Consider the following 26,748-nt stretch of genomic DNA (forward strand, 5'->3'; position numbering starts at 1 on the left):
TAGCGACAATGACAAACCAAAAACAGCCAGATAATAAATTATATATTTGGAATCTACTAGTGAAGGCATAAGTTCTATTGTGCCTATTTTAATGTTTTTCCTTCGAATATTTTGTTCTAATACTTTCCTTTTTTGTCGTCGGTAATTATGCCAGCTGGATCAGGAATGAGATTTTGATCGATGCGATAACTATCTATTACATACTTATATACTATATACTAACTATATGCAATTATGCAGAAGCAACAGCAATAACAGTATCAATGTGCAATTGTTATTATAAATGTCTCAGTGTCTTCATTTTTTTCTTATAATCAATCGATGTGTTTAAATGTCAAATTCTATTCAAAGCGATCGGTGTGTGAAGCAATTGTGGATGCAAAAATATATAATTTTTATTAATATTACATTTTCATTTGATTGATTGTGCTTTATTAAATGCTATAATGAAACTATTCAAATTCAACTCATATTGCTTTATGGTTGATCATCAACAAACAGACAGACAGTAACAAACAAACAAAAAACAACAGGAAATGATAAGAACTAATCAAAATATAAACAAACAAGCAAACAAAAAAATACTTGCATTGAAATCTAAGTATATTCAATTTTAACTCAAGAAAGCGTCACCAAAAACAAGAGCTACATAAAATCGCTAAAATAAATATGCACATATTTATATAAATATATATATACTATTATTGTCCAGTAAATGAAAATAATATGCAAATATATATGTATATACATATGGGTGTATTCGTATACATGTGTGAGTATAAGAAAAGTAAATGTATATTTTCGCAATTGAATTTACGCTTACAAAATACATAAATACAAATAATAACAATACAAATAATAAATGAGAAAAAACGTCGAATAACCAATGAAACTGCAATACATAATACATGCATACTATAAAAGATCTAAATGAGTTATAAACAATGAGCACACATTAATTGTATGCAAAATGGAGGCAAAGATTGATGTGAAAATTTAAGTTTATTGAAATTACAGTTTCTTAATTACCAAAAAAAAAAAAAAAAAATAAAAATAAAAAACAAGAGAACAATTGCGTTTCATTTCGAACTAACCATATTAAGATAAGATTCCTAACAATCACGTGCCTGTTAAACCTTATCGCTGTGGCGATCGCAACACATGATTTGTTGTGCTGTAACCAAAGTATGTCGGGCATTTAAAATTTACTAGCATATAGCAAAAATATCTAAGCATTTAACACTGCCTTCAAAATTTGAAATTTTACTTTTATGAGAATGCTCTCAAGCTCAGTTCGCCTCTTCACCAAATTTTCAACCAGGTACGTCGGATTCTTGTCACGTATCAAAAAAAAAACTTCGAATATCCTATAGCTTTAGGCGGCTATCGAATTTGGTGCCAAAGAATCAATTTTCATGTGTTAATCGTTATTATACCAAATATAGTAAATATTATGGAGGGTTCACAGTGTCCGATATTGAAATGAAAGTAAGTCCCTGATAAATAAAATATATATGGAATTCAGTTTTTTTCTATATTATATTAAGCGCATAAATGCTCTAAAGGAAACTATGAAAATACCAGCAGTAAATAGTCAATATTCCTCGGATAATTACCTAAATGGTTTTAAGAAACAATTGCAAACTCTTGCAGATCCTGTAAAAAAATATGACCATTTAATGGCATTGCGGGAACAGGACATAAACCTGTATTATAACTTTCTATGCAATAACACTTCTGAGGTCTTGACCATATTATACGCCGTCGATAATATCATTCAGAAATACAGGCGCCTTTTAGTTGGGCAAAAACTAAGCCAAGTTCTAATGAAGGAGACCAAGAAGAAACCACTTAAACCACTTGATCCTCCAGATACTATAGAATATTTGAAAAAACGCATTAGGGAAATAAAGAAAAGGGAATCGGAGAAGGTCAAAAAGGTGGTTAAATCATCTGCAAGCTGGATTAAAAGACCCCTAATGATATCACCAGAGAAATGTTTAATGGTATATCTGAAAACCAACTGAAGCCTTTTCAAATATAGGAAAGAACAGAGTGAGCTTCTGTTTTACGTTGTTGATTTGGGAAAATGTGAATTTGGATCAGGCATCGTCTTTTTAATCAAAATATAAAATGCAAAATTTTTAAGTTTACTAAATTGGTATGTATCCCAACAAATTTCGAGTATTTACCAAATTAATAGGCAGGTTTGTGTCGACAAATATATGTATGTTAAGAAATCTGCGATCTTACTTATTTTCCATAGTTTTTTTCAAGTGGAGGGATTACCGCCAAGGCATCAATATTGTCGAATAAATCGGTGTTTATCAAATATTAGCAGTTTTAAACATTGCTACAACGACTTGAAATCAGTGCATTTAACAGAGGTAAAATGGATTATTATATGGCGAGAAATATTTCTATAACTATTTGAAAATGGCTTAGCATAAAAATACGCAATGGTGTCATAATGGAATTCACATAAAGCATATCCACAATCAAGAAAGCATAAGTGATAAGTTGACCATGATTGAAGAGACTTTGTCGAAATGCCAGGATCCCATTCAAAAATTCCACTATTTAATGGCTTTGCGTGACAGTTATATTGAATTGTATTACCATTACTTGTGCGATAATACTGTAGAATGGATTTCCGTTCTCTGTGCTGTACATGACATTATTCAACATTTTGGTAAACTTGACGAGTTATTTCGAAAAAGGTACACTTATAATTTGTATCTCTGAAGTATACGTATTAAATAGAACAATTTGTAGTAAGCAAATGTATTCCGAAACCGTCAAAAATTCAGAATATCGTGATTTGAGCAAAACTATTAAAGGATCTGCCGTTAATTTAGCAAGGAACCAATTATTGCAAGGCGAAGGAAAGCTGAATGGAAGCGGCGATGGTTTCCAAAACTTGAATAATGTGGACTTGATCCATTTTTACAACATTCAGCGGAAAGTAAGTCAGTATGAGAATTACCAACAAGTATTATACTTTAGTATTCTCCTCACATTCAGTTGTCCCAAAAAGGCTGCGTTACAAATTCGGAAAAAGAAATGGAGCGAATATGTAAGAAACGCGAAAAAGAGATAAAAGAGTTACAAAGCTGCTTGCATAGCTTTCAAGACGTCTTCGACTACGTGCATCCATATCGCAAACCATTCGTAAGTGACAACCGCACCCAAATACAGGCATACGCAAGGTTTAAACTGCCAACGGTTACAAACGCACGTTGACGCGCCGACGAAAAGCTCGAGGTGCGCACGAACAGAAAGCTCGCAAGCGTGAGAGAGAAAGCGACTGTGAGAGAGCTTTTATCCGTTGGTCGCGAACAGCTGTTGCACAGCTGTCATTCTGACACTCACACTCAGTTGTGTGGGGTAAACAAAAGAGTCCAATAGGGTAATCTCGCCCATTTTCGCCCACAATAGCGAAATATTGATAGCACAATTTCAACCTCTCTTTGGCATAATAAGAAAATAATATTAATTAAACACCATATCAAAAGTCGCAGTTCGTGTTAAACAACCACATTCGAGGCGTTGTAAGGTGGCAGCAGTGTAACAAACACCACACAACCAGTTCATTGCATCAGTGCCGTCGCGTCGGTAGTTGCGCTTAGCGAAAAAAGCGTTTGCTGCGTTTAAAGGTCACCTTGAAACGTCAAAACCAAAACTTCTGTGCTCGACCGACGCGCTCTCGTAGCTAGTTACTGAAAATCGTCTCGCAGGCATAACACACACCACCAACAGCCGCGGCAGCCTAATTTTTTGTCGTCATTTATTTGGACATCTCCCGTTGACTTTGACTTGGCTTCCTCGAAGCTCCTCCAGTGCTGTGCTGTGCTAGTGCTTATGTGAATCAATTCACATACAATCGGTGCAACAGTGAAACGTCTCTCTCTCTCTCTCGCCGCAGCGCGTTCTTGTGTGTTGAACTGACAAATTAAAAGGAATAATCCAACATATTATACCTACAACATAATTTGCTGAAGGATTCAAAATGAATAGTGATATTAATCAACGTTTCCTGGCACGCGGCTCGCAGCGTGACAAAGGTCTGGCCGTCTTCACCAGCGGTGGCGACTCCCAGGGCATGAATGCGGCTGTGAGAGCCTGTGTCCGCATGGCCATCTACTTGGGATGCAAGGTAAGTTGTGACCTCTGCCAAGTGCTTTCACTTTGATATATGTACGTATGTATGTATGTGTGTGGTGGTATACGTACACGCATTCCATGCAAATATGTATTCAATACTATTGACATAATGAACCAAGTGGGTCTACTCATTCTTATCGGTCAGCTGCGCCCACAAGTGCAGCCATTGAACCCTGTAGTATTCTTTCAATACCCTGTAAGAAGGGAAATTGAAATTCAATTACTTGCATATTGTGAAAATTGAAACATTTTATTGCACCTAAAAGTAATTAAACAAATTAGCTTGCTCTTTTGGTGTCAAGTGCCGTTAGATAACGGCCATGTTAGCCTGAAAGAAAATATTTAAATAAAATAAAAGCGCCTCACACTTCTCACTCACTCACACAAAAACACACACTCTCATGCACGCACACTGACACACCTACACAATCAATTTGTATCTGTGTGTGCGCACATTTGACATTGAGTTTATTTCGGGCGACTTACAGACGATCAAGAGACGCAGAAATATCTGAGAAAATGCGGTTATTGTTTAAAAAGTCAATTACTTACTGTGTTTTCATTGATTACCAAACATACTATAAATTAAAGTGTTGATGAGCGGCTTTTACTTCATGTGTTTGCAACACACTTCCTATATATTTAATTATCACTCTAGCAAAACGTATTATTATATAGTCACGATATGTTTATAATCGCTTAATAATTTTAAAAATAATAAATATTCTTAGCTGGGCTTGGTATTTTAGTCATCATAGACATATAATATGCTGGTTCCCATAGAAACTATGAAATTCGTGTCGAAAATATGTTCAACGCATTCCAAACAATTAAAAAATAAAATCGAATTTTTATTGTAGCAGCAATTTGCAGCGAGGGTATTAAAGCTTCGTCATCCGGAATATGGCAATTTTATCTTCTATCCAAATTTAAATAATTGAAATAAATTGCACACAGAATTTCATGATTTTCATATTCGCAATGAAATTGAATTTGTTGCGAGGCTGCTTTCTCAATGTCACTTTTATTTTCTTGCTATCAATTATGGCTTTTTATGAGTCTGTGTCCTTCCCCAAAGGGTAAGGCGATGTTTCATGTTTAGATCATGCAAGAGCAAGCTGGAATTGGGAAATACTTGAAATGGTGCAATTATGCAGATTCGCGTTCAATTTCACTTGACAGTTAACAACTTTCACTTATTTAATTTGTAATTGAGAAAATTAGTGAACTCAATCAATTTCAATCAGTTCTCAGTGACACCTGATTTTGATCTTTGTCTCTTTTAATAGTTTATAGATCAATATACATATATTATATAGTAAATACAAAAATGGTTCCAAACCTTTTTGGTTTCTAAGCGCATATATCATTGTTTTCTGTGCTTACATAAAACTTGAATGCGTATTGCATTTTAATGCGTATGAATCAGCTTTATCCTCTCCAACGGAGTCACGTTTATAAGGAATTTCTAAATATAGAATAGATGTCTGCTTGCAACAATTGATTTGTTATTATTTCAACAGTCAGACCTAGTAACTTGACAACTACAATTTAGTTTCTCATTCACTTATTTATAATCGCAGCTGAGCGTTATCACCAATTAGGCCTGATAAGTGTTGATAATGTGGTAATTGGGTGCGGATCATATGTCAATGGCTTGATATTATGCATAAGTAATCATTGCTTGTATTTATAAAGCGAATTAGTTTAAGAAATGCCTGGAAAAATACTTACGACAATTTCAAAATCATTCTTTATAGGTCTACTTCATCCGGGAAGGCTACCAAGGCATGGTTGATGGCGGCGACTGCATCCAGGAGGCTTCTTGGGCTTCGGTCTCTTCCATTATCCATCGTGGTGGCACCATCATTGGCTCCGCCCGTTGCCAGGACTTCCGTGAGCGTGCTGGCCGCTTGAAGGCTGCCAACAACTTGGTGCAACGCGGTATTACCAATCTGGTTGTGATTGGTGGTGACGGTTCGCTCACTGGCGCTAATCTGTTCCGTCAGGAGTGGTCCAGCCTGCTGGATGAGCTGCAGAAGAACAACACCATCACCTCTGAGCAGAAGGAGAAGTACAATGTGTTGCACATTGTTGGTTTGGTAAGAAGTTGCTGTTGAATAAATTTTAATTTATATAAACTACTTGGTAATTTCTATTCTCTAGGTGGGCTCCATTGATAACGATTTCTGTGGCACGGACATGACCATTGGTACCGATACGGCGCTGCATCGCATCATTGAGGCCATCGATGCCATCTCCAGCACGGCGTACTCGCATCAGCGCACCTTCATCATGGAGGTCATGGGTCGTCATTGTGGGTAAGTCGATTGTTATCGGATTGACTGATTTTTTAGTGATGATAACGATGATAGATTGTGATGTAACATCTACTTTTTTTGTGCAATTTTTGTTGCAACGGTAATGTTAAATACCTTCCAATACCTACAGTTATTTACCCGTTGTAGCTGGCATTATTTCCGAGGCAGATTATGTCTTTCTCCCAGAGTATCCGCCGCCACAAGATTGGCCCGATCGTCTGATTCTCAAACTGGAACAGGCAAGCAATCAGAAGATCGATTCATGTCTCTCACAGTCGTACATACTTCAAATATTTGAGTGTCTCGGAATTTCTCTCGCTCTTGTCGCTCTTTTCGTTTTTTTGTTTATACGAATCGAAGCGCACTTGATGTTTTTCATTTTTCCGTTTCACTCTCTGAAAATACTCGATGCTGATTACAAAGATTAGGAAGAGAAAGCCGTACTCTGCTGCTCTATTGAAATTGGAAAAGTATTTTCACTTGCTTTGATGTTACTTCATCATTTTTGTACTCTTTGTGTACATCTCGTGCTAACTATTTGTTACGATTTATCTTTTGTATCCTATGTATAATCCCTTTGTATAACTACTACATATTTTTACAGTTATTTAGCACTGGTCGGCGGCTTGGCAAGCGAGGCTGATTTCATATTTATACCCGAAATGCCACCGAAAACCGATTGGCCAGATAGGCTTTGCACTCAATTAGCTCAGGCAAGATGTGAACTTTTTAACTCTTTCTCTATTTCTCTTTCTCTATCTCATTGCTTTTGGTTGAGCACTTCTCTAGAGACTACACAGCTCGATTACAGAATGTATTTTAAATGAAATCGAATGAAAACATATCCATTATACACTTTGCATTCATCCTACACGCAATTAGGCACGAAAATCAAATAGCATTTAGTATTAAAATATGATAATTGTACTCTGTGCTTTATAATTGCTTACGATATTGCTCGACAAGTGATTCTCTTTAGTCTACTCTTCAGTTTATTTTAAAATACATCAATATATATATTTTTTTTTATCGTCATCAATAGCTTTACGATGTGTGATTCCTTTCCTTTCAGCAAGATTCCCCGATCCTAATCATAATGTGAATAATATAAAATCAAATAACAATATTCATCTCATATATGCCACATTGTTTCTCTGTGTTTTATTATTTTTGTTTTTAGCTACTTAGCCATTTCCGCAGCTATCGCTACAGAAGCTGATTTTATGTTTATTCCCGAAGAGCCTGCACCAATTGACTGGCAGGAACATCTCAGCAAAAAACTCCTTCAGGTCAGCGAATGGTTCAGGTTTTAAGTAAAAGTAAAACTTACTCCCCTATTTCTCTTTTACTCGCTCTCTTTCTCTGCGGTGTTATTGTTTCTTCTCGATTTTTCCGTTACCATTTTGATAAATCAAAAAATTCAAAATCTAACATTTCTGAAACTAATCGTGCGTTTTGACAGATGTTCCAAAAATGAGCAACTGCAGCTGCTTTTTGTCAAACACGTTCTGGCAAACACACTAATTGGCAATTAAATTGGCTTTTATTGGGTTAAAGTGTAGTTAAGGCTAACAGTTTCAGGGCAATTTCATTGCCTTGAAATCAACACCATATTCTTACGTAGCTTGACAAGTAAATTGTTTATTGTTTTTCCTTTTTGTTGGTTTCCACCTCACATTCTCTCATACTTTCACTCTCATCTCTTATGTCAATACCTTTACATACGATTCATATACATATTATATAACTACATCTATTTGTTGTTTTCTTATATGTATGTTTTGTCCACTTGCCTACACTCCATTGCTTTTATGGCCATTCTGTGTACACTAACATCATTAACTATTATTTTTGAAACGACTTTTAAGAGTAGTGTTTAACAAATATCTGCTGTTATTCCCCGATTAATCCAATAGGAGCGTTCGGCTGGCCAACGTCTGAACATTGTCATTGTTGCCGAAGGTGCCATGGATCGTGAGGGTCATCCAATTACCGCCGAGGATGTGAGGAAGGTCATCGATGAGCGTCTTAAGCACGATGCTCGTATCACTGTGCTGGGTCACGTGCAGCGTGGTGGCAACCCTAGCGCCTTCGATCGTGTCTTGGTAAGTTTCCTGTATCTATATATATACCGTTATTTGTCTTGATTGACTGGATGAACTATCAAGGCACAGAGCAAAGGGTTAAGCAACAAGGCAGCAGTTTTTTCATAGTTTTCGACATTTTATCGTGCAAAAAACAGGGTTTATTCCTATTCAATTTGAAATCGTCCCCTAAAACTAGTTTTTAGAGACTAAACTTTGTTTTTGGCATAAAATACGGGAAAAATCTTCCACACTCTTCGAGTAAATAGCGGAAGGCTGCAATTTTTAAAAACAAAAGCTATTCGAAAATAATCCTAGTGAATTTAATTGTTGTTGATTTGTAATACATAAATTAATCTGTGAATTATTTCTGTTTACAGGCCTGTCGCATGGGTGCTGAGGCCACGCTGGCCCTGATGGAGGCCACGCCCGACTCGGTGCCTGTGGTCATCTCTCTAGACGGCAACCAGACGGTGCGTGTGCCATTGATGGAGTGCGTTGAACGCACCCAGGCCGTGGCCAAGGCCATGAAGGAGAAGCGCTGGGCTGATGCTGTGAAGCTGCGTGGTCGCTCCTTTGAGCGTAATCTGGAGACCTACAAGATGTTGACCCGCTTGAAGCCGCCCAAGGAGTGCTTTGATTCTCAGGGCAAGGGCATTGAAGGCTACAGGCTAGCCGTGATGCACATTGGTGCCCCCGCTTGTGGTATGAACGCCGCTGTGCGCAGTTTTGTCCGCAATGCGATTTATCGCGGTGATGTTGTCTACGGTGTCAACGATGGTGTCGAGGGTCTCATTGCTGGCAATGTGCGCGAGCTGGGATGGTCTGTATGCTGTCTATTTAAAGCTTACTACCTCTGCTAACTGATTTACTTCCATTGCAGGTCTGATGTGTCTGGCTGGGTTGGCCAAGGTGGCGCCTATTTGGGTACCAAGCGTACTCTGCCCGAGGGTAAATTCAAAGAGATTGCTGCTCGCCTCAAGGAGTTCAAGATCCAGGGTCTGCTGATCATTGGTGGCTTCGAGAGTTATCATGCCGCTGGCCAAATCGCCGATCAGCGCGAAAACTATCCAGAGTTCTGCATCCCCATTGTGGTTGTGCCCTCGACCATTTCCAACAATGTGCCCGGCACAGAGTTCTCGCTGGGTTGCGACACTGGTCTCAATGAGATCACCGAAATCTGTGATCGCATTCGTCAGTCGGCTCAGGGTACCAAGCGTCGTGTCTTCGTCATTGAGACCATGGGCGGCTATTGCGGTTACTTGGCCACATTGGCTGGCTTGGCTGGTGGCGCCGATGCTGCCTACATTTTCGAAGAGAAGTTCTCGATCAAGGACTTGCAGCAGGATGTCTATCACATGGCTTCCAAAATGGCCGAGGGTGTGTCGCGTGGTCTCATTTTGCGCAACGAGAAGGCCAGCGAAAACTACACCACAGACTTTATCTACCGTCTGTATTCGGAGGAGGGCAAGGGTCTCTTCACCTGCCGCATGAACATCTTGGGCCATATGCAACAGGGTGGCTCACCCACGCCCTTCGATCGTAACATGGGCACCAAAATGGCTGCCAAGTGCGTCGATTGGCTGGCCACGCAGATCAAGAACAACATCGATGCCAATGGCGTCGTCAACTGCAAGTCCAACGACACTGCAACGCTTTTGGGCATTGTGTCGCGTCAGTATCGTTTCACACCTCTGGTCGATCTCATTGGCGAGACAAACTTTGAGTAAGTGAATGGCTTAGTGAGAGTATTGAAGTAATCCCTAATTGATTTCCTTTTGCCTCTGTAGCCAACGCATCCCGAAGAAGCAGTGGTGGCTGCGTCTGCGTCCACTGTTGAGAATCTTGGCCAAGCACGACTCCGCCTATGAGGAGGAGGGCATGTACATTACCGTCGAGGAGGAGTGCGATACCGATGCTGTCGCTTAAGCCCGACACAACTGAGAGGAACCACAACAACAAGAGCAACACTATCCCGCATATTTATCATGCCCAGTGCACAAACAATGATCACACCGCGTATCAATCTCAGTGTTTTATTATTTTTTTCAAATATGCACATATTATTCTTTGATAACTAAGTCTACTGCGCTGCTGTTGTAACACTCACATTTGTTATTCATTTATTTAAAAATGGCATGCATACAATAATATTACATATATGTATACAATAAATTTCACAGCTCAGGTCAAATGTTTAGGAGCTAACATTTAGATTAGCCAAATCAATAATAATTCATGCCACCGAGTGGTACATAGTGTCTATAGTATGCCCGATATAATACCCATGATTCAAGTTATACATACAAATTATGTATGTTTTTGTACATACAACACATGCCCCCAAAACAAATATTTATATATTTCTCTATATACATTACAATACAATATTATTTATTTTAGTTTAAATGCATACATTTCGTTTCTTTCTCGAGTATTTCTCCCTTCTCCCCATTTAGAGCATACTACATACACATTGTAATTGTTTATGATTGTTTAACATTGTACGTGTATTACGCACAAATACACAAATAGAAAATACACGCATGGCAAATGTTTAATAATTGTGTTGTTTAACTGGTTTGACAAATACAATGTACCCACACTATGCGTATATTATTGTAATTGTTGAAACAAATATCTATATAGAAAGAAAAATGTTACAAATACAGAACAACTAATACATACATGTATGTATGTGAAAACCTTTGGGATTTGTTAAGAGAATATCAAATGTTACTAATTGCAAATCAACGGAACAAATATTATTACAAAGGGTTTCCATTCGAAATAAAAATAAACACAAAATGGGCTGTCAAGTTTATTAAATAGGGGAAAGAAAGCTCGTTAAAAGTTTCGTCAAGTTTCATTAAAGTGCGTTCTTATTTCGTCGATGTGGCAACTTCGCCCAACCGACTTTTGATTATTGGAGTAAAATTCAACATGTAATTTAGAGACATTCAACAATTTAAGTGAGAATCACGTATATTACAGTCCACCACCTGATCTCTCCACTGAGATCACTTGTCGCTTGCGATTGTTAATCGCGCTGAGCTTTTGATCCATTCGCAACTTGGCATAGCGCAAATACGCCGTATCTCCATGGACCACAGCGGACATGAGCAGCAGAAACTCGTAGAGATTAACCTTGCCCTGTGAATGACAGTCAATGTCACGCAGAACGTTGTGCATCAGATCCACGGGCACCTCTTTGACGCCAAAGGTTTTCATGGCCGCACAGCATTTGTTGATGGACACAAAACCCGTATCTTCGGTATCCAGGCTCTTGAAATGCGCCGCATACTTTTGCACCTGTTCCACGGACATTTTAATCGGAATATTCACATGGTCCGGCGACGCATTCGCGGGTGATTGACCCATCTGTGTGCTGAGAAAGAGTTTCCCTTCCTCGATCTCTTGCGCCCTTCTCTTCTTCGACCACTGCAGCTCGTGAGCCATCACGTCGGCCACTTTTGGCAATATCTCCTCGGCCACGTGCACATTGAGGAAGGCAACCCGCAGACGACGCGCAACCATGTCCACCAACGTGCAGGCGTAATCCTTAATTCCCTGACGCACCTCCGCTTCGATATAGGGAAACTCGGAATGCAATCGTTTGCCGGTGATGGGCCAACTGCCGCTGGGATGAGCACAGACGGCTACTTTGCAGGCATTCGAGCCATAGGTGTCGGTCAAATGCTTCGCCACATCACGCTCCAGTCCGAAATCCTGCACCAGACGTATAAACATATTCGGTGTCCAGCCATCGGCACCATCTAGTTTGCAGGAAGACGCCGTAATCGAGTTTAGGCGCAATGGATGCAGGCGCCCAGTTCGAATGGCCTCATCGATTGCCTCTTCGGCGATGATTCGGAACGAAGACCAGGTGCCGCCCACAATAGACAACATTTTACCCTTGCCCAGCGTAATCAGATGATTCTTGAGCAGTGAATCCTTCAACTCATCCGTCTCCGTGGGCAGCGGCTTGTAACCACCCCAAACAGCCAGAACATCACAGCGGCGCACATCGAAATTGGGATTAATATAGTTCTTGATCCCATCCAGCAGATATTGCACCTCCATTTCCGTGGGCTGTGGCCCCGCCGACGATTCACGCAGCTCATCCGAGGTGCCCATCAGCGTGTGTCCCAGCCAGGGTAGGAAATAGATGGCGGAGCCACTTCGCGTGCAGGGATCGAAGAGGCCCACTTCCTCGGGACAGTAGAACGGCGGCAGAACAATGTGTGAGGCCCAGGTGGGCGAGCAATGAGGCACCGCATTAACATCCTCCAGCCGGCAGATGCTATCGCTCATCGGACCCGTGGCATTGATGACCACCTTGGCGCGTATCTTGTACGATTTGCCAGTCAACTGATCAGTTGCCTTGGCTCCCACAATTTGCTCATGCTTGTTCCGCAGCAGTTCGGTGACCTTCATGTGATTACAGACATCGGCACCATAACGTGAAGCAGTCAAGATGACAGCGAGACACAGACGAGCATCATCGTGCTGACCCTCGTAAAAGACAAAGGCGCCGTAGATATCGCGTGGCAGCATGGGAAATATGTCCAGTGCCTCGGGTGTGCTAATGTATTGGAATCCTCGAGTGGTGCCAGGTGCCATCAAATGGTAGATGTGCAGCTTGGCCCAATACGAGGGCAGCTGCCACCAGTGATGCACTGGCAGCATGATGGGCACCGGTTGATTTAAGTGTGGTGCCATATTGGCAATATTACTGCGCTCCTCCAGCGAGGTGCGCACACGTCGAAAGGCGGCCAAGTCCAGCTTGGAGATGGCCTGATCCAGATCCCTGAGTCCGCCATGCAGTAATTTACTGGACTTGGACGAGGTGCCACTGCCGAAATCATCGGCTTCCACCAGAGCGGTCTTCAAGCCCCGCGTCGCCGAATCAAGCGCACAACCAGCTCCAACTGCGCCTCCGCCAATGATCAGGATGTCGTATTCGGTGCGTCGCAATGCCTCCAGATTCATGCTGCGCGTGGGGAGCTCACGTTTCATTTGTGGCGCCTTGTTGCGCTGCTCCTGGCACAAGGTCAGCGAGGAGATGCCCAGCATGGAGCTGCCGGCCAGCAGAGCTACATGGAACAATTTTGACATGGTTTCTATGTGCAAGCAATATGAAATCAATCAAATCTTATTCGATTGACAACTAAGGTGGGACAACAGATGATTTTGAATACGTTTATATTTATTTGTATATTTAAATATATGTGTAAAATTTTTGTGTGTTGCATTTTGGAAAGTTACAAAAACAGATTATCTAGTGTAAGAAAACTCAATCCCACTCACTAAAGCGATTAGTACAAAAATAATAAGAAACAAGATGCCAAAACATTCACAATAATTCATTATGTCTTCATTCTTTCCTTAGTTTTTCTCTTTCTCATTTATATCTTTAAAACTTAGCACAAATTCTTTCTACTCAAAATCTCAGCATCTAGCTGCAACAGCCACCGCATAGATGGTGTCTCCACAAATTACCTCCTGCAAGCAGCATGCATGCAACACACAACGAACAATTTTTGGATTCTTTTTTTAAAGGCATGGCATTGGAATGCGACTACATCATATATTTGTGTGTTGTGTATGTTTGTGTGTTGTTGTTGTTGTTGTGTGTGGCAGTCAGAAAAAAGAGAGGTAATCATCGGGATGAGGGAAGCTAGAGCTGCAGCTGCATCATTTGGCATTTACTGTTGCTTAGCGCCGCCAAAGAAGAACTTGTAGAAAAGCGTAGCAACCAGGCAGAGCACCAGAGGCACTATCCACGATTTCACCGAACTCTCCTCGGCCTGCGTGTCTGTGCTCCATGTGGGTTCCGATTTCTGTGCAACATTGGTGCGTTCGCTGGCCACAAGCTCACCGATTTTGTACTTCTTCATCATTTCGCGGGCATCGTTACTGTGGCCCACGTCCTCAAAGTTCTCGGTGGCATCTTTGCCGGCCTGCTCGATGAGCACTTCCTCACCGCCGGGATGCTGCAAGAATTCGAATATTTAATACATGTAGATGCCCATATGCAAAACAGTCTCGTTTCTTGACCGTGAAATATCGAGAATCGAAAAATAAAAATAAATCTAATGTTTAAAACATTCAAAACCCATGTCTCATTGTATTGTCCATCTGATAAAGTATGTAACATGGAAGTTGATTCTTCCTATTGTGAAGGGGGATAGCTAATCAGTGTTGGTCAACGCCCAACATATAACTTGCATGGTGAACGCGAGTCTTTCATCATACTACTTTAATTTTTTTAAGTTAAGAAAATGCAGCGTAATGATTAGATTGCGCCTTCTTAGAGTAGCCGGCAAGTCTTATCACAACAACTATTAAAAACAAGCAAGTATCACAATGACAGCGACATTTGTTTATGTACACATACATACATATATTATCAAAGTATCGAACTCGTTTTTATCTTATAATAACATCAATAATGCAGTTCATAGATACATAAACGTAAAGTATAGATTTGTTTAGGTTTTTTTTGTTGGTATACTGCTCACAACTTGTTTTAATAAATGGCTACCGTTTCTATGTAGTTAACATACATATGTAATAGTATTTAAATTCTGAACGTAAGCATGAATTGAATATATACCTGCTATTTCTCTCCCGATTCTCAAAGTACCCGCATTTCGAGCAATACTTAAAATCACTTGAAACATCTGCTGCTATATAACTAAATGCCAGATTTATTATGCACAGCCGTACTGTAATTACACAAGACTTCACAGTCCTATTTTTCATATAAATCATATGTTAATTCCGTTTACACCGAAATTCGCTTAACTTTTGCCCTATTTCCCATTCCCATTGATAATGACAACAAATTTCAACTGCGTCACCAACAAATTTGTAAAAATAAAATATATTGAAATTATAAACACAAAAATACGACTGGTTTTTGTTCAACAAATGGAAATATATGGTGTACAAAAATAGCAGGTCAACTAATGACCATAGGTCAAAGTACAGACCAAGTCTACACTTCCATTAGGTTTGTTGCACGCTGGTAGCAACTACATACACATGTATTTATATGCACGCATTGTACTTGCTCGCATTATTATTATGGGATCTCAAAGGTGAACATCTAACACGATTGAAACGAATTGTAAAAACTCAATTCGCCATGATAAGACAACTTTTCACCACACTAATACACTAGTCCGCCGGAATGACTTAATGCCCGCGCCCCGATTTCGACGTGTACTTCTCTAGCTTAAGCTAACTGTTGTTGTTGTTCTTTTTTTGCTGTTTTTGCCTAGGGCATGCTCACCTCGTTCAGAAATGCGGTGACATCGTAAACGCTGTTGTGGATGAGCAGCCATGTGTCCTTGTTGGTGTTGTGTTTGGCGACTTCCGCACGCGTAAAGGTTTTTTCATCACCGCTCGACATGTTTGATGACTTGTTGAATTGCGTTTCTATTTCTTTCTATCACCAACTTTTTATTGAACACCTGTGATTGGGATGTGACCGCTCTTCAATTTTTCAAATACACTTTTAAACGCAAATGAGATAACGTACTAAACCAAAAAATACCTACAAAATAATTCTGGTAATTTTCAGTGCTTTATACCAAAAATTATTTCTTACTCCGCGTACGGTCTTACTAAACAATATATCTTTTGGTTTACGTTTCTTTAGCTCTTCGGAAAACCCATGTCCAGAGTTGTCACTCTTTTATTAATTTTCTACGACTTTAACGCAATATTGGTATCTCCAATTTGAATGTGGCGTACTTTTCAAACTGGAATAGCGAATTCAAGTAAATCTCTAATCTCTAACCATTTTAAATCACACACTTAAGTTATTATTCAAAACATTTTAAATCAAAATGGAAACTCTATATAACTGCCAAATTTTTGAAACATCGTTTCTGGTATTCAACTTAAATATTCCAACTGTCAGACTTTTACATTATTATAATATGTACTATATTATAATTATTTACATTATTATTGTATTACTTTTGCACTTATCATTTTGACTGGGATCTGTGTCTGTGATAGTTGTCAAACGATAAACCACACACACTCCATATTCATAATGTTATCGTCAAATATGTACTATTATCATAGGGCGGGCTTTCAATGACTTGCATAGCGATAAAGCTATTTAGTGTGTATAATAAATTACTGTGCTAAATAAATCCCACCTATGTTATTTATCGTTAGTTACGTTCAAATTATTAAAATTTTAATAAAAATTTAATGTCTATTTTAAAAAAGACGCAACAATTTGTTTAAATTATTATATTTACACACGATTTTTAAGCGATACAAATAAGTCATCATTAGTTTTGAATTTTTTTTGTAATCAGAAGTAAAGGTTATGATCGAAATTTATTAAACTTCCGATCTAAGTATTATTTTCCGTTAGTTAGGTTCAAATGATAATAATATAAATATAAAAATATATATGTATGTATATGTATATCCAATTTACATACGTTTTTATTTTTAAGCTGTAAAAATAAATCATCATTAGTTTTTATTTCTTTTAATCAAAAGTAATGGTTATGACTCATTTAGTAAACTACTTAAAAATAATCATTATATACAATGAATAACTATCAAAATCGTAGCATGATCATTACCTCGTATTTTTGTAATATAACTATGGTATAATGGTGATGCATACATAAATACGTTTATATTTAAGTTCGTTCGTTGAGTTCCTTGCTTGGGTACAGAATGAAATAAAATTGACATAACTTTATGACCTTTGTCAATAACATAAATCTTGACATTGTTTAGACAATATTTAAGTTCGTTCGTTGAGTTCCTTGCTTGGGTACAGAATGAAATAAAATTGACATAACTTTATGACCTTTGTCAATAACATAAATCTTGACATTGCTCAGACAAATTGGCGACAACACAGAAAAGTACATTTTGGTTTTGATTTCGTTCTTCTCTTTGACACGATTGAAACGAACTCATTTTGCTCGTGCATCGTGATTAGCAGTTATCAAAATGTTGGCACTGAATCATATTTGACAGTACTCAGTATTGGCTCTTAGTACTATGATATTTTTACGGAAAGTGTCACCTTTATGTTCTACGTCACTGCCATAAGAAACTCTCGTGTTTCTCAACTCTGTCTCTATATCAAGTCACGTTTCTTGATTCTATCCACTTAAAAACTCATTTGTCTTGTTTGTAGCCTACCCTAATACACATAATATGTTCCAGTGTGATCGATGATTAATTCTGTACTTTAAACGCAATCTAGTAAATGCTCAATAATTGTTTATATGTATGTACTCGATTGAATAAATACAAAATGTTAATTTCTATTTCGTATACAAGCTTTGATCTGCCATAATCCTATTGGTTCTTGTGTTACTTGGGTCACGCTTTTCTCATTGATAAGAAAATGATTGCGATAAATATTAACAGAGAGTAAGCGGTGTGAGTAATGCGTTGTTCGCTCTCTATTATTGTTTTTTTCTTACCAATAATGATGACATTCATAATCAGGGAGAGTTAATTTAACAACCTGAATTGTGAAGCCCAACTAAAATGTGTTAGTTTTATTGGCCATTAGTTAAAGCCACATTGCGCGGGATTATTGTGAAATTTTCGTTAATCGAAATTAAAATCAGTAAAATTCTCTTAAAACCAAATATTTGTTTTTCTTAGACTTTTGATAATACAAATTGAAATTCACTCTTCATTTTATTAACACGTGGTCTCTCTTTTTCCGCCTACTCTTACCATATTAATAGCACAATAAGCTGATAAACATTATCAGCAGAACCGATATCAACTAATATAATTTGTTGCCTAGCCTGTCGCCTGTTTGAATATAAGCCCATATGTTTTGACGAATTTCATAAGTCTCTTTTTACCTGTGGTCAGATTCAGCTCATACGCTCTTCGAATCCGCAATTCTCTTATATGTACAGTAAACTCCAAAGGACTATACAAATAGATCGATAAATTGCGCAATGACCGCGTCGAACGGTAATGTCGTCAAGGACGACGACAATCGATTGTCACAATATAAATCGAATATCGTTTTGGGTGAATCCTTTGCTGCAAACGATAAAGAACGCAAAAGCTTGTGAGTTGAAAAATTGGATATCAGTTTGTGTTTTGCATAATTCATTTTAATTAAATTAGTTTAATTCAATTGAAAGAAAATATTTCTTTAATGAGAACTAACAAATTTTTACCAAATCATGAAATTGATAAGAATTATTGAAAACGATTAAATGTGCTTCATCGCGTGTTATTAGTGATTATATTACTCAAGATTTAATGATTTAATATACTACATTAAAAAGTTAAAATTTTTTATTCAATTAACAATTTAAATTATTTAAAGGATATGTTCAACTTAAGATTAGAAAGTGCTCAAACGTGCAGTTGTTTCAAATTTGGCTGTACCAAAGAAGCCATTTAAAATATTTTTCTGCAATATTGATAACAATTATCAAATTCCGGTTATTGTGATTTGAAAGCATTAAAAATTCTAGGAATTTACATTATTTTAATTAACAGACAATACACAAAATTTATTTTTTTTTTGTTATTAAAGAGCACGCATAAAAATCAGTCAAATAATATTTCAAAGCAATTGTGTGAAGTAATTCAATTTTAAAGTTGTCCATAATAAGGAAGGTTTCATCATTATATTGTTCCGATCATTTACAATCGTAATTGTGATATAATTAGCCCTATCTTCAATTGTGCGACACCAATGATATGATTTATTATCAGGCTTACAGCCATAAAACTTAAAAATAAATAATAATGATGCAATCTTGTATTATTTATGGAAAATTTTCTATTTAATATAAGTGTAACTTCAAATTAAATTGTAGAATACTATAAAATAGACAGAACAACTAAAAATTAAGAAAGACAATATGAAAATTAAGCAGGGAAGTGTTAGCATTCATAATGTAGTACTCATGACTTGAAGATTCTAAAGCAAAAATGCGATTGCGCTTTATAATCGTAAATACTTCAATGAATAACAATACGTATAAGCAAAAAATATAAATATTGACTATGTAATCTTACGATTGTTATATATGATAAGCTAATAAGTAAATGAATTAACTAATAGCCAGACAGATAATAATTGAGAGGTCTACCAGAAGCTAATGTAATCATGACTGAGCGATTTCGCGTCGTGTGACTGGTCTCGGTATCAAATTGTACCATTATCATAGCGAGCTTCAGAAAGTCGGAATTCGAAATCATAAAATTTACTGCACCAATCAAAATTATAACAAAGAAACGAACGCATATCTTTTGGCGCTTATAACGCGTGAATTTATATAAATTGACTAAGCGTGATCTATTGATACGTTAACGCGTCCATTAAAAAATGTGATCCTATGACGACGTTGATATGAATTATTGATATACATAATCTCATATACTATAGGCGTAGCGTAGATTCTTTAACGATTTTACGTAAACTCAAGAGGCCTTGAATGGGCCCCGGGTTGGCGATAAACAAACCGATGACTAGTTAAATTGCCCATATATAATGTTCAATGGTTTTGAATGATATTCATAAAAGGCGCGTGCTTCAATATCTTTTTTATTCTTCAGTGAACCCAATAAGTCGAAGAAGAAGAAATCCAAGCATGACAACGCTGAAGACACTGAGGAAGACGATGGCAGACCCAAGGAAGATATTAAGCCTGTTAGTTTCTTTTCGATGTTCCGATATGCCACAACGAAGGATCGTATACTTTATTTTATTGGATTTGTCGGTGCTATCGCCACGGGTCTAACGACGCCAGCGAACAGTTTGATCTTTGGTGATCTCACAAACGTATGTTTAATATAGTATGACTTGAGAAGAATTGAATATTAATAGTGCAACTTACCTTTAGGATATGATTAACTTGAGTGGTTTACAAGAAGGAGGAACCAGGTATCAGAGAGACGATCCTGGTTCTAATGCCTTACTCGATGCCGTGCAGCAATTCTCACTGAACAATACATATATTGGTATTGTGATGCTCGTCTGCAGTTACCTCTCCGTCACATGCTTCAATTATGCTGCCCACTCTCAAATTATGTCCATTCGATCCAAGTTCTTCAAGTCTGTGCTGCATCAGGATATGAGCTGGTATGATTTCCATCAGAGCGGTGAAGTCGCCAGTCGCATGAACGAGTAAGTGTTTGCAATAAATTCAAAGATTAATTCGGAGATTAATTACCATTCTCCCTCTTCTTTTTTCTATGCAGAGATCTGTCGAAAATGGAGGATGGCCTGGGTGAAAAAGTTGTGATCTTTGTGCATTTTATTGTCGCGTTCGCTGGCTCCATTGTTTTGGCCTTCGTCAAGGGCTGGCAGTTATCTTTGGTGTGTTTGACCAGTATGCCTGTGACCTTCATTGCCATGGGCTTTGTGGCCATTGCCACATCCAAGCTAGCCAAGCAGGAGGTGAACATCTATGCCAGTGCCGCTGTCGTTGCCGAAGAGGCGCTCTCTGGAGTGCGGACAGTGAAGGCATTTGAAGGCGAAGCCAAAGAGGTGTCTGCTTACAAATCAAAAGTGATTGCAGCTAAGCTGCTGAACATTAAGCGCAACATGTTCTCGGGCATTGGATTTGGCTTGCTCTGGTTCTTCATATATGCTTCATATGCCTTAGCCTTTTGGTATGGCGTTGGCTTGGTTATTAAGGGTCGTCACGAACCATATTTTGCCAATTATGATCCTGGCACCATGATCACTGTCTTCTTCTCCATCATGATGGGCTCAATGAACATAGGCATGGCCTCGCCTTATATTGAAGCTTTTGGCATTGCCAAAGGTGCTTGCGCTAAGGTCTTCCACATTATTGAACAAGAGCCAACCATTAATCCGTTGGAGCCACGCGGCAAACGTCTGAACGAACCGTTGACCAAAATTGAATTCCGCGATGTTGAGTTCCAATATCCCACGCGCAAAGAAATTCCCATTCTGCAGAAGCTCAATCTGACGATTCATCGTGGCGAAACTGTCGCCTTGGTGGGACCCTCGGGTTGTGGCAAGTCCACGTGCATCCAGCTGTTGCAGCGTTACTATGATCCCCAGGGCGGAGACCTCTTCTTCAACGGCCACAACATCAAGGACATCAACATCAATTGGCTGCGCTCGCGCATTGGTGTCGTCGGACAGGAGCCCGTGCTCTTTGGCCAGTCGATCTACGAGAACATTCGCTATGGTCGTGAAGATGCTACCAGGGAAGACATCGAGGCAGCGGCTGCTGCTGCCAATGCTGCCGTCTTCATCAAGAAATTGCCCAAGGGTTACGATACGTTGGTGGGCGAACGAGGTGCTCAGTTGTCCGGCGGACAGAAGCAACGTATTGCCATTGCTCGAGCTTTGATTCGTGATCCGGAAATTCTTCTCCTCGATGAGGCTACCTCCGCTCTGGACACAGCTAGTGAGGCCAAAGTGCAGGCTGCGCTGGAGAAGGTCAGCAAGGGACGCACCACCATTATTGTGGCCCATCGTCTATCGACTGTGCGACGTGCCGATAAGATTGTGGTGATCAACAGTGGACAAATTGTCGAAGCCGGAACTCATCAGGAGCTGATGATGCTCAAGAATCACTACTTCAATCTGGTGACCACACAGATGGGTGATGATGACGGCAGTGTGTTGAGTCCCACCGGAGATATCTACAAGAACTTTGACATTAAGGATGAAGACGATCAGGAGATTAAGATCTTGCATGAGGAAGAAGAGGAAGAAGAGCAAGCGATCGATAAGAAGAAAAAGAAGGAGAAGGAACCATCGCCTATGATGGGTGTGATTCGGATGAATAAGCCCGAATGGCTTCAAATCACTATTGGCTGCATCAGTTCCATTATCATGGGTTGTGCCATGCCCTTGTTTGCTCAGCTTTTCGGCAGCATCATTCAGGTGTTGCAGTCTACGGATGATGACTATGTGCGTGAAAATACCAATCAATACAGTTTGTACTTCGTGATCGTTGGCATTGTTGTCGGTATCGCCACATTCATGCAAATCTATCTGTTTGGAATTGCGGGCGAACGTCTAACGGAACGCTTGAGAGGACTGATGTTTGAGGCGATGTTGAATCAGGAGGTTGCCTGGTTCGATGACCGTGCTAATGGTACCGGCAGTCTTTGCGCTCGCTTATCTGGAGATGCCGCCGCTGTTCAGGGCGTAAGTATACCACCAGCAATTTACCAATCAAAGTCTGCCTAACGCCAATTTGTTGATTCACATAAGTTTACAACCTCTTAACAATTGTCCAAATACTTTGCCATTGGGCGATAAGTGTTTTGCGCTGATAATTTGCCCATTATCAATCTATATATATTGGAGCTCGTAGCTGACATGACCGATAGGCAATAGTACATGGGGTAGATAAGCAAACGTTAATCAAACTTTTGTTGTTGGGTGCAACTCGTGAATTAGAAATTGCTTAGTAAACATTTGATGAATTTTTACAGGCGACAGGTCAGCGCATTGGCAGCATTATCCAATCGATTTCCACGATCGTCTTGGGCGTCGCCTTGGCCATGTACTACGAGTGGAGCTTGGGACTTGTGGCCATGGCCTTTATGCCCTTCATTCTCATATCGTTTTATTTGCAACGTACTGTGATGGCTCAGGAGAACATGGGCAATGCGAAGATCATGGAAAACACCACCAAACTGGCCGTCGAAGTGGTGTCCAATATACGCACGGTCGTTTCCTTGGGTCGTGAAGATATGTTCCACAAGAACTACATTGACATGCTAACCCCTGCGGTTGAGGTAAGTTATCCCTATGATGTTCTCCTGCTTTTATTCATATTTGCCATGATTCCATTTGTAGAAATCCAAGAAGAATACCCACTATCGTGGCATTGTCTATGGTCTGGCTAGATCTATGATGTTCTTCGCCTACGCAGCTTGCATGTACTATGGTGGTTGGTGTGTGGTTAATCGTGGCATGCTCTTTGGTGACGTCTTCAAGTGAGTTGAACAATGACAACCATAATTTCTGCATCAACTGCAACTTTCCTTCATCTACAGAGTTTCCCAGGCTCTTATCATGGGCACCGCATCGATTGCCAGCGCCTTGGCTTTTGCACCCAACATGCAAAAGGGTGTTTCTGCTGCGGCAACCATTCTGCAGTTCCTTGAGCGTAAACCTCTCATTAGCGACAAACCGGATGTCTCCAGGAAACCATGGCACTCCAATGGAAACGTGCTCTTCGATAAGGTAGAGTTCAGCTATCCTACGCGACAGGAGATACAGGTGCTTAAGGGTCTGATACTTGCGGTTCAAAACGGCCAAAAAGTGGCCCTGGTGGGTCCCTCGGGTTGTGGCAAATCCACTTGTATTCAGCTGGTGCAGCGATTCTACGATGCCGACGTTGGTTCAGTGCAGATCGATGAGCACGATCTCCGCGATTTGGCCATATCTAATCTGCGCATGCAATTGGGAATTGTGTCACAAGAACCGATTCTTTTTGACCGCACCATTCGCGAGAATATTGCATATGGTGATAACTCCAGAATCGTGACGGATCAGGAGGTTATTGCGTCGGCAAAGAAATCAAACATTCATCAATTCATTGCATCCTTACCCCTGGTAAGTAACATTGGACTCATGTATTTATTTGGCCAGTTAATTTAACTTATCGTTCATTGATTTCTTTTAGGGCTACGAAACCCGCATGGGAGAGAAGGGCACACAGTTGTCCGGCGGACAGAAGCAACGTATTGCCATTGCACGCGCACTTATCCGAAATCCTAAAATCCTTCTGCTTGACGAGGCTACTTCAGCCTTGGACGCCGAAAGTGAAAAGGTAAGTCAAAGTGTTCTAACTGGTGTTGAGCGATTTGTTTAATACATATTTTGTTGCCTTTTCAAATAGATCGTTCAAGAGGCCTTGGATGCTGCCGCTGAAGGACGCACCACCATTAGCATAGCCCACAGATTGTCCACCGTTGTCGACTCGGATGTCATCTATGTGTTCGAAAACGGTGTCGTCTGCGAGAGCGGCACCCACAAAGAGCTACTTCAGAATCGTGGTCTCTACTACACATTGTACAAATTGCAATCTGGCGCTGCGTAAATACTCGTCGTCTAGTCAAAACCTTTAGGCTTATTTGGAACTTCGATCAATGTTAAACTAGTATTACTATCATACAATAAGTGACAATCCATAGGCATTTATATAAGCGTAGATCGTTAAGAACATTAGTAGTATTTAAGACCAAAGTGAAACGAACTGTTAATACATCAAAATATGAATAAATAACAAAATTAAATCCAATATATAACAACATTATTAAATTTACAATTCATAACAAGGAAGTAACTCGATTTATTCACTATAATTAAGTACCTGATTGCTTGCCCGGCATAAAACTGATAAGATTAATTGACAAACACACTCAATCCATGAAAAGAATTGTTTGTTCAGTTTGTAAATAATATTATGGTTCACGTATGTTTTAAGTTTACACAATCTAAACTTATCTACACTATAAATCGTTGAACCCCGTCCTATGTTTTGGTTTGAGTTGTTATTTTATATAGATAAAAAAAGTTTCAAAATTCCAACTAGTATAAAATAATATGTGTAGCTTTAGCTGGTCTTTTGATTGATCTCTTCAGAGTGACTGAGCTTCAGTTAGTTAGTTACTTCTCTTGTGGTAGTGGTGGCTGAGACTCTTGGCCGCGAATCGACAGTTTTTTAGAGGGGTTTTATAATTTTGTGCCGATAGGAAAACTGGGCTCTCCGACTCAATATACATATGTATGTATATCGGGAGCAGTAGACAGTTAAAGATAATGTAATGCAGTAACAGCTTCTGCCAGGAACGCTGTTTCTACCGGCAGCATTTCGATCGGCTAATTGCATTATCATTATTTTGACACTTCTTGTTTGAAGTCATAGACAAACTTTATGTGCTTAGTAACTACTGATAACATATACGAACGTACAAATATGTAAGTATACAATAAAGCATTTAATTTGATCCTTAATATACGATACTATTTGTGCATGCAAGCTACTAAAAAACCTTAGTAACGCAAATAGTATATATGTATGTTTATTCTTGAAGTGTGCCGAGAAAGTTTAGTTTTAATTGAAAATGGCTAGCGGGTATCTCGCAGTCGAGCACACTATAGATTTTTTTACTTTTGTCTTGGCAACCTTCTTGAGACATTATATGGCTACAGCTTTCTTATCCTTTAATAATTACTATAGTTAGAACTACGATAAAAATGAGGATATTTCCACCTTTCCGTTTTGATTTTGTTTGTAATATTTTTAATTTTTAAATTGTGTTGTGGGCTATGCATCAATAGTTTGTCAGCCAATGAGTCTGGAATGATTACTATATACATATAGAATATGTATGAGTGATGTGCAATGACTTATCAAAAAATATGTTGATGCGTTTATGAGACAGTCTGATGTATGTGTCGTATACTTAATATGTGCCCAACAAACTCCAAATTGTGACCAATTAATAAAGTACATATGTACTCATTCAAACTGTAATTACAATTTCATTCACATACACCATCAATTTGTTCTGTAATCCTATTGGTTATCGTTTCAGGCTATTCTGATTGATAACAAAATGAGTGTGATAAGTACCAACGGAAGAGTAAGCAGAGCGTGTAATTTGTGATTCGCTCTTTATTCTTAATTTTCAAAAACAATGATGAAATCCATAGTAGCGGTGGGTAAATTGAATTACCAAATGTTAACGCCCCCAATTCAAAATAAACTCTTAAACATCAAATTAACCCTAAACAACATAAACATACATATATGCATGGTTTTTTCAATTTAAATTTGTGAGTTGTTTTCCTGAATTTTGTTTTCCAGCGGTTCCTTATGCAAAAAGAAGTGCTTTAGATTTTGTTTATAATTTTATTCCTCTATATTAATAGGTTTTCGAAGTGCTTAAAGTGGAAAACCTGCGGATGCTCACACGCTAATAAAAAATAATATAATAACATAACATAGTAATATAAAATAATAAAATATATATAAACCGTATAAAAGCAATGTTTTTTTTTTAACTTTCTATAAGAGGCAGTGAAACACTTTTCAAGTTATGTTTGATCAAATTTGTGTTAGAAGATGCTAAGCAACCGCTAAATGTAAAGTTTGTGCTAAGTGTATTATTTCAGCCGCATTGTGTACCTT

General features: G+C 38.9%; 4 protein-coding genes across 10 annotated transcripts; 2 read left to right on the forward strand and 2 right to left on the reverse strand.

Annotated features, from left to right (window-relative positions):
• Window positions 1-1,215: 1,215 nt before the first annotated feature.
• LOC132793960 (ATP-dependent 6-phosphofructokinase) lies at window positions 1,216-11,275 on the forward strand. 7 transcript variants are annotated; one of them, XM_060804141.1, is made up of 15 exons: window positions 1,216-1,321; window positions 1,380-1,488; window positions 1,548-2,207; window positions 2,267-2,387; window positions 2,446-2,720; window positions 2,776-2,965; window positions 3,025-3,171; window positions 4,055-4,156; window positions 5,925-6,266; window positions 6,331-6,485; window positions 6,616-6,724; window positions 8,402-8,590; window positions 8,950-9,392; window positions 9,453-10,295; window positions 10,360-11,275. In XM_060804141.1, the coding sequence occupies exons 3-15, from the start codon at window positions 2,164-2,166 to the stop codon at window positions 10,496-10,498; spliced, it is 3,099 nt and encodes a 1,032-aa protein (XP_060660124.1). In that variant the 5' UTR covers window positions 1,216-1,321; window positions 1,380-1,488; window positions 1,548-2,163; the 3' UTR covers window positions 10,499-11,275. The 7 variants fall into 7 exon arrangements, with proteins under 7 accessions (XP_060660124.1, XP_060660123.1, XP_060660125.1 ...); XM_060804140.1 differs by lacking the exon at window positions 6,616-6,724 and adding an exon at window positions 7,090-7,198 and having other exon boundaries at window positions 1,217-1,321; XM_060804142.1 differs by lacking the exon at window positions 6,616-6,724 and adding an exon at window positions 7,666-7,774 and having other exon boundaries at window positions 1,217-1,321.
• Window positions 11,276-11,377: 102 nt separating this feature from the next.
• On the reverse strand, window positions 11,378-13,687 carry LOC132793961 (glycerol-3-phosphate dehydrogenase, mitochondrial). Its single transcript, XM_060804148.1, has one exon. It carries the CDS (start codon window positions 13,685-13,687, stop codon window positions 11,558-11,560), a length of 2,130 nt encoding a protein of 709 aa, XP_060660131.1. The 3' UTR covers window positions 11,378-11,557.
• A 73-nt stretch (window positions 13,688-13,760) lies between these two features.
• LOC132793967 (cytochrome b5) lies at window positions 13,761-16,072 on the reverse strand. The gene is made up of 2 exons (XM_060804156.1): window positions 15,870-16,072; window positions 13,761-14,565 (listed from the first exon to the last, which is right to left on the reverse strand). The coding sequence occupies exons 1-2, from the start codon at window positions 15,987-15,989 to the stop codon at window positions 14,278-14,280; spliced, it is 408 nt and encodes a 135-aa protein (XP_060660139.1). The 5' UTR covers window positions 15,990-16,072; the 3' UTR covers window positions 13,761-14,277.
• A 2,375-nt stretch (window positions 16,073-18,447) lies between these two features.
• On the forward strand, window positions 18,448-24,873 carry LOC132792426 (ATP-dependent translocase ABCB1-like). The gene is made up of 9 exons (XM_060801804.1): window positions 18,448-18,662; window positions 20,168-20,393; window positions 20,455-20,738; window positions 20,813-22,745; window positions 23,036-23,341; window positions 23,403-23,542; window positions 23,603-24,164; window positions 24,235-24,381; window positions 24,451-24,873. Exons 1-9 carry the CDS (start codon window positions 18,547-18,549, stop codon window positions 24,649-24,651), a joined length of 3,915 nt encoding a protein of 1,304 aa, XP_060657787.1. The 5' UTR covers window positions 18,448-18,546; the 3' UTR covers window positions 24,652-24,873.
• Window positions 24,874-26,748: the final 1,875 nt, after the last annotated feature.

The sequence above is a fragment of the Drosophila nasuta genome, chromosome 3 (genome assembly GCF_023558535.2).
Source record: "Drosophila nasuta strain 15112-1781.00 chromosome 3, ASM2355853v1, whole genome shotgun sequence".
NCBI classification, from domain to species: Eukaryota; Metazoa; Arthropoda; class Insecta; order Diptera; family Drosophilidae; genus Drosophila; species Drosophila nasuta.